The following is a 13,783-nucleotide window of genomic DNA, read 5'->3' as shown; positions in this document are numbered from 1 at the left end:
AGATAAACCAGTCAAGAACAGTACCAGAGAGATCAACCAGGTGCCTCAGTCTGTTTATTAAAATGCGATGGTCTACTGTATCGAATGCGACGGTTATCTAAATTACACCTGATATCATTTAAAATCTTTAGGGCTATCTCTGTACTGTGGTCCATCCTAAAACCACATGGATGTTTCTTTAAGATGTTGTTTTTACTCATTTACTATCAAATCATTTACTTGAATAAAAACATTTTTTTTTCTAAAATTTTACTTAAAAATGGTAAGTTGGATACTATTAAAAATTATTATTAAAGTTATTAAAATTGCTGGGGTCTAAATTGCTGTTCTTCAGAAGGGGCCTCACCACTGCTGTCTTAAAGGAGGAGGGAAAGGCACCTGACTGAAGGGAGAAATTCACCATACAACTCCCCAAGAGTAGTCCACAGAGCACTGTTAAGACTAATAAACTAAGACTACTGTGTTGTGACTCCATTGCATCATTCATTGTGAGAAGAGTACACTGTGTATTAGAACATGAACAATCCAGACACAAGGAACCAAAACCTGGAAAAGAGGAAGGAAACCCTTTGTCATCAAAAAAAATGCACAGGATATAATAGAGTGCACAAAAAACCTATGAGTTTTGAACAGATTCGAAAGTAATCACATTGGGTGGCTTTCGGTCACCACATCTGAAAGTCAACATCAGGGGGAAATACACCTCCTCCACTTCTTTTCAATTCAGTTCAATTCAGGTTTATTTATATAGCGCCAATAACAATGGCAAGGAAAAACTCCCTTTTAACAGGAAGAAACCTTGAGCAGAACCCAGCTCATATGGAGGGACCCATCTGCTGAAGGTCAGCCAGGTAGAAACAGAGAAGATAGAGAGAAAAGAAGAACAGGAGAAACTTCTGTCATAGATACATACATCAAGCTGAAGCCTTTAAACACTGACACAATGTTTTACATTGTATACAACTGCAAAAAATGTTTGTGTATGTGACTATGGGGTTCAAACTGAAGCAGCCTATCACACACACAAAATGTTTACTAGAACCTGTCCGGACGCGACTTTTAATAACTTAGTCCCAGAAATTCCCAAGAAGCGCAACACTGATGTGTCGGAATCATTAATCAGGAAAAATGTAAGGTTAGAAAATAAAATTTCTGTTCAGAAAAAGTGTCATTTTCTGCAAATGTCACATGATGTACCTTGACCTAGAGGGATCCCTGGCCAATAGCCAACAGTCTAGCTGGCTGCAGGTACATGATAAAACCTCACCTCATCAGCAAGAAGGGAGAGCTCACTAGAGTCAGCAGCATCATAATCGTAAAGCACTTTGGCCTTGCGGGTTCCTGTGGCTGGTGCCTGGACTTCCTCAATCTTAAGCGTGTCTGTCTCCACAGGGCTGCTGATGGCTTCTGACACAGAGCTGGGAGTAGCCATGGAGTGGGTGGAGTTCAGTGTAAAAGCATTGGGTAGCCTGAGGAACAGTAGGTGCATATAGATATGACTAGTCAGAATATTCAGTACATATAACACACAAACATAGAATAACAAGAAGAAAAACTGAAAAACATTGAAAGCACACAACTGGACTGAAAACATGATTTGTTGGGTATCTTAAAAAAATTATTAAATAAATTCAAACCTTTAGAGTTTGATTGTATCTACTACTGTATATTTACACTCCACAGAGAAAGGGACTGACTGTAATGGAAAATAAAGCATGATTCATCATGATTCATACATCAGCCACCTCATCCCTGCCCTCAAAAACAGCTGTTCAAAAATATTTTCTTCAGATAATTACACTGTTTTCATTAAGTTACAGAGCAGCACAACCACAGCACACACAGTAGTAGTAGAGTTTGGACAAAAAACAAATAATAAAAACATTGTGGCTGTTTATAATCCATGTATCATTCGTTCTTTCTATTTTCAATTGTCAATCAAACGTCAAAAAATGAAAAAGTGACAGATTGTTTTGTTTTTTGTTTTTTAATCCAACACAAAAAAAATGAAAAAATACCTCGTTCTTCATATTTCAATTTTAGACTCAGATCAAAAATACGAAATGGAAAAATGAGGCCACAGAACTGAATCTGATTTTAATATTTAATTGGTTGGGTTTACGTGACCCAGAAGACTCATATATAGATCACACCAAAGTGCTCTCCAGCCCTGCACAGAATCTTCTGACGCTCATTTCTGAGCATTGCAGGATACCCATTTGCTGCATAGTGCAGGAAATTTGGGCGTGTGTCCAACTGAACAAGTCCTTTATCAAAGTACTGTGTGGTTCCAGCACTGCCATTGTAGCCTACTACATTACCCCATAGACATATTCAGCTTTCACATTGAAAATCGACTCACCTTTGGCAAAAGTCCGGCTCGGACCTCCCACTGTTGGAGCTGCGTGCCTGTTTTTTCCTCCCCGATCCCCGCATTCCCCGATCGGTGCAATTTCCCGAATGACTAATTCGTGTAACAACACATTTTATTTGTTTGATTGAAAAAAAAATCAACAAAAATCTCTGCCCTTCAGAGATTGGTCTTCATGGGAGTAGACCAAAACTTGTTTTTAAGCTGAAGCTTCTACAATTGATACATTGATATAGTCTGTCAGGCCGAGTGCCAATATCAGAATGTAACAGGCAGATACATCCACACCAGAGCGAAAAACCCGGTCAACGCAGCATTCCTGTTCATGCCAAAGCTGCGTCGAGCCAAGCTGATAAAATTCCGGGTTGGCGCGGGTCTCAAACCCGATCAATTAAATATTAAAATCAAATTCAGTCCTATGGCCCCATTTTTCCATTCCCTATTTTTGATCTGAGTCGAAATTGAAATATGAAAAACCAGGCTTTTTTCATTTTTTGTGTTAGATTAAAAAAACGAAAAAACAAAATAATCCATCACTTTTTAACTTTTTGATTTTTGATTGACAGTTATAAATAGAAAGAACAAATGATACACAGATTGTTTATGACTGTATGTTTTCCAATCTGTGCCAAGTTGAAATGGATGTGAAACGACAACAACAAAAAAGGAGGTCAAGACTAACAACACTGACGGCTGATGGTGTCTGATAGAAACTGATCTTCCTAATGTGTGTGATCATGGAGTGTGTGGTAATTTGCATGTGATTTATTGATTTACTTCTTGATTTGAAATGGTAAACGTCTGCTGGGCCAATCAGACTGTGTATGCAGTGATGGTCAGAACCAGGACATGACATTAACTTTTTTGTTCACCAGCCACTGTGGCTAGTTGTTTTCCAAAGTTACTAGCCACTCAGCATCTTCACTAGCTCCATATTTGGGAAATTATGGTCCTCATTGCAGTGTGGGTTTCATTCCTGCCTTTCTTCAATTGTCCCCATCTAATACAGGTGCAAAAGGCCCAAAAATATCTTTAAAAAAAGATTTACAAACTTTTTAAATGTAAATGACCCTTGCAGGTCATTATCAAGTATTCAGCCCCGATAAAGTTCTGGGTAACACTTTCTATGAAGGATGTATTTATAATGCCCTATGAATGTACTCATAATACTATTAACCAGTTGTCATAATGCATCATGAAGTTGGTTATGACGACTTGTGAATACGTATAGATGGTAATAATGACCATTATAATGCTTTATAGACACCTTATACAATATTATGAGTGCATTCATAGGGCATTATAGATACAACCTTCATAGAAAGTGTTACCAAGTTCTGCAAGTTCAAGAGAGCCGTGTTCTAATTTTCCTTCAACAGCTTGTTTTTTCTTTGTCTCCCCATTTTGCGTTTCATCTCCAGCTTTTCTTTTGTTTGTCCCCTCCACGGTTTTCACAACCATGTTCGCAGTTGTGAAGAGAACACCTGACTACAGTGATGTCGGTCACGAATGGACCAATGAGCAAACACTGTGTGCACACAGTGTCTGATTTCTTTCTAAATGTTTCAGATCATCAACTAATTTAAATATTAGATAGAGATAACGCAAGTAAAAACACATAGTTCTTACATTAAGGTTGTTATTATTAAGCGAACACTAAATCCAACCCTACATGGCCCTGTGTGAAAAAGTGCCCCCAAACCTAACATCTTTGCACAATAGTTGTAATTCTGCCACAGTGGAGGGTTTTCCAGCATGAACTGCCTTTAAGGTCATGCCACAGCATCTCAATAGGATTTAGATTGGGACTTCGACTAGGCCACTCCAAAGTCTTCATATAGTTTTTTTTTTTTACTGTTCTGTTTCTGAAATGCTTTGTTACTTTTTCCACCAGATGTAATGGGACACACACCTTCCAAAAAGTTTTTTTGTCCTGTCAGTCCACAGAGGATTTTCAACAAGATATTTTCTGGTAACACTGGGATGAGCCTTCATGTTCTTTTTGCTTAGCAGAAGTTTTGGTCTTGAACTGTCATACAGGCCGTTTCAGCCCAGTCTCTTTCTTATGGAGGAGTCATGAACACTGACCTGGCCACTCCTGGTAAAGTTCACCACTGTTCTATGTTTTCACCATTTGTGGATAATGACTTTCACCTTTTCCAGACTGATGGATCTCAGTTAGTTTCTTTCTCATTTGTTCCTGAATGTCTTTTGATCTCTGCCTGAAGTCTAGCTTTTGTGGATCTTTAGGTCAGGCAGGTCCTACAGTATGTAAGTGATTTGTCGATTGAGAACAGGTGTGGCAGTAATCAGTCCTGGGTGTGGCTAGGGAAATTGAACTCAGGTGTGATAAACCACAGTTAAGTTATGTTTTAACAGGAGGGGAAAACACTTTTTCACACATCGTGTAGGTTTGGATTTTTCACCCCCATTATAATAAAAACCTTTATTTATAAACAGCCTTTTGCGTTTACTTATGTTGCCTTTGTCTTGTATTTAAAACTGTTTGACGATCTGAAACATTTAGGTGTGACAAACATGCAAAAAGAAATCAGGAAGGGTTCAAACACCCTGTCACACCAGTCTACACTGGAATAGCATACAGGATGATAAACATGTTATGAATCATACTCACACATCCTCATCAGAGCTGAGCGCATAAGACAGTGAAAATGATCTGTCATGATTTGATAAAACCAAAATCAGCATAACTGGACTTGCAAATGATCTTAGAGATATGGAGGTTTTTGGACATTTTTGTTTTAAAAATAGAATTTTTGTATTCATCAAATAGAAAACCCTTTAATGCCTGAAGCGTAGAGTATTTTGGTACATCAATATGTCCCTAAGTATTTTTTTCTTGATTGATCTTATTTAACGCAATTGAAATAGAGCAATTTCAAGCATTTAGCAACATAAGCCAAATAATAAAAAATCAAGAATCCATTTATAGATTTCTATCAATTAGTACTCCTGTTATGCTGTTACATAACAAAGGTAATTGTGATTCTTGAGGTGAACAGAAATTAGATTAAACAGGAGCGGTGCGTTTACTATAATGCCTCAATAAGCAGCATTTTGCATTATCTTAATAGTCATATCACAAATCTGATCTGCTAAGACGACAAGAAAAATAAACAGTTGCTGTAGTGAGCTGGTTAAGGAAATATTCTTGATTGTAGGTTCTTTAGAGTGCATTCCAGTAGAAAACTTTTTTTTTTAATAAACACCTGTTCTGTCAGGTGGAAACCCACTTGACCTGTTCCCGACCCATTATGGTTCTGAGAATGTTTCACTGATCAATTGACGTACCCTGGACAAAAAATTCCACTGAGTAATTTCAAGCACTGTCACTTACAGTAACACAGTCTTATGAGCAACTAATTAGAGGAACTCACTAATTGGCTTAAAGACCTATAGCTTTGTAATCAGGGCCCTAGCTGAAGGCTAGTTTCTCAATGCTGATGAAGAGGTATAGCTACTCCTCAAGAGCATCTCACTCATATCATTATACCATTTGTCTCTCACCTTGCCAGCTCTTTCTGTAGTTCTTGCATGTGGAAGTGGCACTGCTTATAATAAGCTGCTTGGGCCTCCACAAACTCATGCAGGCAACGCAGGTGGTTCACCTGAGCAAAACAAAACAACAGTTACTTTTAAAGGCACCCGGATCAATTAATCTGATCATCATAAAGAAGTCCACAGATCCCTTACTCAACAGTTTCTTAATTATTGTCAACAAAATGTGTTTTAAGTGTAGATTCTTTGATGGAATTTATTGGATCTATTATTGACACCAGCGAGTTCTGTAGAAATACACTAAAATCTGTGTCTCTTTAGACGTTGGGCCAGTAATTAACATGCCAAAATGTTTATTAAGAACAGAAACACACACTGTGGTCAATTAAATACTTCAACTTGTTAATTTTTGTTACAAGGACAGAATATTTTGGAACACTATCATTACTAAAGAATAAATATCACCATTGGGTCTTCTTTTCAGGCGATCAGTTAAAATAATGTTTTTTTTTTTCCAAATGAATGAGACAAAACACCAGTGGCACAAGAACACCCTTGATGAAAAGGCAGCCCTTAATGTGAGCTCATTGTGTGGAATACAAAGCCTGCAAAATCACCACAAAACTCACTTGAGATTTGATTTTCCAGGACGATTGTCAATGCCAGATCAGGTGGGGTTTTGTGGGAGTTGGGGACTTACAATGAATTTGTAATCATTTGGTTACCACACTGTATACAGCAATTTGGAATATATTGGAATATAATATGAATGTCACAAGACCTGTTCACAACATAAATAAATATGAGCACACAAAGCCAGTTTGTATTTCATTAGAAGTGATTTGTTATCACATGAACTCATTGGGATTTAAACATCCACACATCTAAAGAGGATCATGATTCTTATCAAAGAATTCACTGCAGTAAACTGTAGTAAAAATTTTATTACAGGCAAAGAGCTTGTTAAAAGCTTGTTAGTCTCATGATACATGTCACCGAAGGTTGCACTGTAGCCTCCCCAGCTTTAATAAGACTTTGTTAAAGTGACAAGATACTAAAATGTATAAGAACAACTACATTGGATAATTTATATCAAGTCTATAACTCTATACAAAATAAAAGGTTGTTTTGTGGATGTGAGGAGTGGGGGCAGTATGAGCAGCTCACATACATGTGTACTACTGATGCCCTCCAAAAGCAACCGTGTGACCTCTCCTTGGCGATCAAACTCCGTCTGGGCAACGCGGAGCTCATGTTCAGCCTGCAATTATAAGTATAATATTAATGGTATTTTTCCATGACAGTCCTGCACAAATCTAAATTTAGACTTAAATCCATTAACACATGGAAAAATAATAAAATAATGTGACAGACTACATGTTGTGGTTGGTACACAGACACACTTTTAATTCGTGGTGGATAATTTACTTTAAGTTGCTTTGAATTCTTTAATTGCTAATGTGGTCTATATTAGGGCTGAACGATATGTCGTTATCGTATCTATATCTCGATATGAACATTTAAGATATTAATATCGGAAAAAGCGACGATATAGATTTCCCCGCGCTCGCCCCGCATGCACAGCTCTCGCAGTCACAACAAACATAATTTTTACGATTGCCCTTGAATGCTATGCCCGCCAAGGCCAGCCAATCACAAACCTTATTTCATACTTGCTGTGATTGACAGCAGAAGCCAACCATTGACAAACATATGAGGGCGGGGGTGAGGGAGACGGAGATACGCTACAGACACAGCGGGGAAATTAAAAAGACAGAAAGAAAATGAGTGCAGAACATGATGCGGCCGCTGGTGGTGCGGAATCTGACTTGGTGCCAAAACATAAATCATCCTCCATTATTTGAAAGTATTTTGGATTCAGAAAGGACGATGTTAACGAGTGAGGCGAGTGACGAGCGATGTATTGTGCAGGTCGTGCTTAGAAAAAAATGCGACGAAGCAAGGTAGCACAACAAACATGTTTCACCACCTGAAACAACACCATCGCATAATGCATGTACATAATTTATCTATTCGTATTTTATGTTAATGTGGATGACTGGCAGTGAGTTCTTAAAAATAAAACTGCACTTTACACATTTTTTTTTTTGTATAATGATATTTGTATTTTTCTGAAAATGCTTGGTTTTCACGGAACCCGTAGTCATATCGTATCAATATCGTGATATCTGACATGAATATCGAGATATGAACTTTTTTCCATATTGTTCAGCCTTTGTCTACATTTTATACAGATATAAGATTGCCAACCAAAGCCCCAGTACTTACTTTCTCCACTTCCTCAGTCCAAAGCTGACAGGCCAAATCATAAAGCAAAACAAGAAAAGGAAAGTGCAAGTCAACACAAACAATATCAAGAAAGCTTTGACCAGTGTGATGTAGTGGTTATAAAGCTCAGTCATGAAATATATATTCTATTCATTGTCTAAGTTTAAGGTGTATAGAATATATTTTGGTTGTAAAGCTTGGTTTTAGGATTGTTGTGAGTAATCTCCATACTGATGTTTTCCATTTCATTGCTGCTCTATTATTCAGTCTGACGATGTGTTCACTTTTTTTAATGAGATAAGTCATTAAAACAGTAGACGAACCTCCAGCACACATCCCCCAGAAAATGTCCTCTGACTCCAGTTCAACTACCTTCACCCTTATTCCCATTCTCATGTCTCAATTTTGGTAGTGCTTCCAGTGTCCATAATACATATACATTGCCATGATATTGTTTATTAACTTTACATTTGTGTATCTTTGGCATTTAATGAGTAATTTAACACAAATCTGGTTTTGCCTGACTTCTATTCGTTTAAGTGATGTACAGGAGTACTTTAAGACATCGGTGTCTGGCGATGTCACTGTTTGGTGTGGTGCAACAACACAGACACACAGCAAGGTGAAATGGGTGTGGCTCTCAAAAGTCAGATGGTTGTTGCACACTGTTATTCATCCTGGTGTTAAGTTCTTAATATTTTTTTTTTTTTTCATGCACATAGAACAAAGTGTGATCCATCAAATGGAAAGCTTAATAAATGTCACCTAAATGGGTTAAAGATGCCATGAAGCAATAAAAAGTACATATAAACTGAAACAAGTTCATGACCAACAAAATTGTGCCGGAAGCCTGTTATCAGTGGTGTGGTGTGTATTTTCAATCACACAAGTCATGACGCATAGGTTAGGTATATAAACTCTAAGCCCATAATCACCACTCTGTTCAGGTGGAAACACCCTCTGTTAAACATTAATGAATTATAGATACAGACAAAGGCCGTACTGTATTGCCACACACCACTACTAGCCAGTGACTTGTGCATTGGTCATAATTTGTGCTATCTAAGAGCTAATTCAGTGACCCCAAGGAACCGAAACATGACCCGGTTACATTGTTTTTAGTGGGGTATACGCACATGTTCAATTTGTTTTAGTAAAGCAGCAATGTGTCCTTACCGCAGAGGCACTGGCAGACAGCACATAGTTGCGGGGTCTGGTTTCCTGAAAATCTGGAGCCATCTACAAAAAATATTAGAGTTATTGAACATTTGTCCTATTGTACACATGGCTGTACTTAACTTGCTGGGGCCCGAGCTCTTGTTTAATATGCATTTTTAATTTCTTCAGTGTATTTGGGATTAGTAGGACCTAAGAACTACGACAAATAATCATCATCTTTGAACAAGGTTTTTTTTTTTCTTTTTTTAAATGTGGACACATTTTTTTTGTGTAATACAAAAATACATATTTTTCTGTGTAATACAATAAATTCATGAGTGTTTAAGAAATTAGATAACTATTTATTTCGATTCCTGAACATGGCTGAGCAAAAACAGAACTGCAAACATGACACATAAGCACATTTCAGCCATAACATTTGATGAGGTTTTGTATCAGATTTTGTCTGGTGATCAGCTGTAGAACGAATCAGCCCACTATTATGTTCTTACCCCAACTGTATTGACCCTTTGCTACCTATAGATAGCAGACTAAAGCGTCCACTTAAGAGGACAACAGGTCTAAATGAAGCAGAATAAACTGACACAGGGTCTCGGGAGGTTAATCTAGAATGACTCCAACAAATGCAGGCAAACAATCAGAAAAACACGGCAGAATTACAACCACAATCTCGATGAGTAACAGTGTAATCTAACTGTAGTATTAGTGACAGACAATTAAAATGTATCGGTAACACTTTCTATGAAGGTTGTATTTATAATGCCCTATGATTACACTCATAATGTTTTATAAGGCTTATCTGCTTATGTGTTTTCAATCAAACCTTTCTGCATAAAAAAGCAAACCCAGCTAGAGCAGTAAAGATTTGCCTCTGTTCTTCTTGTAGTTGCTGTCAAACCATCTCCTGACCTCTGACCCTGAATCACGTCACCAACCCAAAGGCACTTTTAAGATCCACATCTCTAGGACCACGCCGTGCCACTTTTGTGGCCTGTTTCATGTGTTTGTGTAATGTGCTCAGAGCGTTGATAATCATTCTGATTATGTGTGTTGGTTTAAATGAAAATAAAGTGAACTAAATGCATTCCTTTTGTCTTTACTGTCCAGGCATTTCATTTGCTCTAATTTACCTAAAGCTGACAAATAACACCTATGATATTAACACTGTGCATATGGGGTAAAGATGCCAGACTCAGGACTTAGTTCATTGCACCTTTTAATTACTCATAGTAACTTATATCTGTTAATAATAGTGTCATATTCTTGTCACTTTACTTAGCGCTGACAAATAGCACTTATGATATTGCATAGCTGTTTATAACAGTGTGCTGTAGGGAGATGTATACATTATTATAACTTTATTACATATACTTATAATTACAGACATAAAGCACTGTAGGCGAAGTCAAAAGTCATTATGCATCACTATACACATTTAGCAAAGCAAAGTAGTTATGATGCATTATAAAACTAACAAGTGACTAGGCAGATATTGACATATTTATAATGCACTATTCAGATTAAAATTATAATCATTCATAACCAGTTGTCATAATGCATCATGAAGTTAGTTATAACGACTTGTGAATATGTATAGATGGTAATAATGACCATTATAATGCTTTATAGACACCTTATAAAACATTATGAGTGCATTCATAGAGCATTATAAATACAAGCTTCATAGAAAGTGTTACCAATGTATCTTTATCTAATTTATATCTGTCTATATATCTATATATTCCATTCAAAGTGTATGTCTCTTATTTTCCAAGTCTGCAAAACAGGAACTTGAATTTTATTTTCTTTGCCCCTTTTCTTTTAGTTTAAATTTGTTAAATAAATGTGCAACATAGTATTTGAAAGGACAGTTTTATGTCACAGATGTTGCCCTGCCAATCACTGGGTTGGTAGATGTGGCTGGCAGTTAAAGCCAACTGCGCAAATGTCTTGATGGTTAAACCGTCATCAACCGTCATTAAACGTCATTAAACGTCACCACAAAATACCCACTTGGACAACAGGCCAACCTTTGTGTTATGATTCAGCCAATTAGACTTTGTGGAGACAACAGGGGCAACGCTGGGTCGGCCCACACCAGCTAAAGCTCATGGAGTGTTTTCCTTTGTATGAACTTTGTCACTTTCAGTTTGGTAAGTGTCACCCACAGTTCCACTGCATTCAATATAAATGCCATTATCGAAAAGAGGAAAGGAAAACACTCAACGACATTAAGTAGCAGAGAGAAGAAGAAGAAGATGGAGAAACAGACACTGACTTAGAGGAAATTAGCATGTAATAAAATTAGGATTGAACTTTGTAATATAACCACGCTGAGTAGATCTAGCATCTGTTGAAATTTAACTTCTTCTTTATTCTGTATATACTAAGAGAGGTTCTGCATTAGCAGTAGAAAGTTTCCCTGAATCTCTTGTATGCCTCTTTTATATGATATAATATGCTTACGACAGCGCCAGATGCCAGTTCATTGTTTCATTGTCAGTGTTTGAATTTGCTTGTTTGTTTTATGAGTAATTCATTGACGCTTCACTGCTTAAACACAAAACCAGCAGAATTTAATGGACCCGAAAGCTGGAATTTCCCCTTTGTGTCAGCCGTTGTTACCACTACTCAACATAAATTACTGCTTTGGCAACATACTTTCACATTAGGTGTGTCTGAACTCATAAAAGAAAGGTGCAGAGAGATGATGCAACACCGTGCGACAATGCAACTGTTTGTAAACAACCTCTAAGACATCACTGAAACCAGTGACTAATTCACTGACCTGACTAATACCTGGAAAGTCAGTAATATATTTAGCTTTAAGGTCTATCAAGTGAGATTTATCATGCACATGCTGACATGCCCACAGGTTGCAAAAGTCTGCCTTTTTCAGTTGTGTGTAGACTTTCAGTTTTTTATCACCATACTGAAAACGAAATCTTGATAAAAGCCAGACTTTTTTTATTCTGTCAATTATAAAACAAGACAGCAGAAGGAGCTTCCCGAGTCATGGTGAAATGGTAAAAGCAACATGACAAATTAGGGCTTGGTTTGCGGTAATGTAGCATAAACCATAAACCTAACGGTTTTTGTTCAGAATTTATAAAGATGTAAGAGGAGGTTAGACTTATGTCTTATGTCTAAACCTCTGAAATGCACAGCCACCTGCTGTACTATCAGTTTGAAGGCTCAAGAATTAGTAGGACACAGTTTAAATATTTTTCCTGGCTTGCAAGTCCAAATGTATTTGCGCACAATATTTCTGTTCCATTAATATCTGCCAAAAGCTCCAGTGCATAGAACAAAGACAGACACATAAAAAATGAAGCCCTGGTCACTCTCACACGCAATCCTGCATTGACATACTTATCATATCATGTTCAATGAAAACATCAGCATTAATCAGAACAAGGCAGCACAATGTGAAGTGCATGCATGCAAGCCAAAAACAAGGTTAGGTTAACAGCTACATAGTTCAGCTGTCAACCTAAATCATATTTATCTGAATTTAGACTAGACGTTTTGTACGTTGTGTAACTTTTCAAGAAAAACTTCAGATGAGTTGAAACAGGTGCAATATGTTTAAAAGAGAACATTAGTAGTATTTAGTGAGTTTTGAATGGGCCATCTGTTTGCCCCATGTTTTTCTTCATAAATCAGCCAATCACAGTTGTCTGCATTTAATATATTCAGTTAGCAGGGAAAGATAAATCCGAATCTCAAAAACTTACGTAAGGGGATAAAAGGGGATAAACGGTTGCAGTGTTTTGCTTTTTTTTTTTGCTAATGATAGTGGTAGTTCTATGAGGAATGATGAAAAGTACATAAAACCAAGTCAGGCAGGGAAAATCAACTCAAGTGTGCATCAAGAAATATTTGTTATACTCACTTCACCCTCACACTGCAAAGGTTGTGAATATACAGAGAATTAGTCATAGTTAATGTCAGCACCAGCAAAAGTCATCATGATATTTGTCTGAATGAGTGTAAGGAGGCGAATGTGGCGAGGGACTCACTGCGGCCTTGGCTTCAGCCGTCTTCGCCTTTTTCACACGTGCTTTACAAGCGTCCAGGTCCAAGCGAAGATTTTCCAGAAGACGTCGTTCTTTCTACAAAATGACACAACCAATGAGCAGTTAAGCTTAGTGGAGGGTGATGGCAACATGTACAACATGCAGTACAGTCACTGGAAACAACCATGCTGACCCCTTGTGGCCAATACCACATCTTGACAGATAAACAGCTTGACTGCTCACTGAGGATTTGTACCGTACACTGAAAAAAGCAGTATTTTTTAAATATTCTGTTATATGCAGTGCAGAATGTTGGGTAATCACATCTTTAAAGGTGCATCTATACTATACAGTGTAAGGTCTGCAGTGTAGATCTATTAGTCGGATGGATTTCACTAATATATCC

At 37.4% G+C, this 13,783-nt stretch overlaps 1 protein-coding gene across 6 annotated transcripts in view; it reads right to left on the bottom strand.

Annotated features, from left to right (window-relative positions):
- Positions 1–13,783, bottom strand: part of sh3glb2a (SH3-domain GRB2-like endophilin B2a) — a 30,936-nt gene that overhangs the window by 5,187 nt on the left and 11,966 nt on the right. For 2 of the 6 annotated variants that reach the window (XM_047590870.1, XM_047590872.1), the window contains 8 exons: positions 13,381–13,473; positions 13,254–13,265; positions 9,356–9,418; positions 8,180–8,203; positions 7,062–7,151; positions 5,900–6,000; positions 5,007–5,021; positions 1,268–1,469 (listed from right to left, as the gene is read on the bottom strand). In XM_047590870.1, coding sequence (XP_047446826.1) covers positions 1,268–1,469; positions 5,007–5,021; positions 5,900–6,000; positions 7,062–7,151; positions 8,180–8,203; positions 9,356–9,418; positions 13,254–13,265; positions 13,381–13,473 — 600 coding nt within the window. The remainder of the gene's footprint in view (positions 1–1,267; positions 1,470–5,006; positions 5,022–5,899; positions 6,001–7,061; positions 7,152–8,179; positions 8,204–9,355; positions 9,419–13,253; positions 13,266–13,380; positions 13,474–13,783) is intronic. The other 4 variants (XM_047590871.1, XM_047590874.1, XM_047590873.1 and 1 more) reach the window with 3 other exon arrangements.

The sequence above is a fragment of the Mugil cephalus genome, chromosome 8 (genome assembly GCF_022458985.1).
Source record: "Mugil cephalus isolate CIBA_MC_2020 chromosome 8, CIBA_Mcephalus_1.1, whole genome shotgun sequence".
NCBI lineage: Eukaryota > Metazoa > Chordata > Actinopteri > Mugiliformes > Mugilidae > Mugil > Mugil cephalus.
Note: the sequence above shows the minus strand (reverse complement) of the source record. Positions and strands in the feature narration are given on the sequence as shown.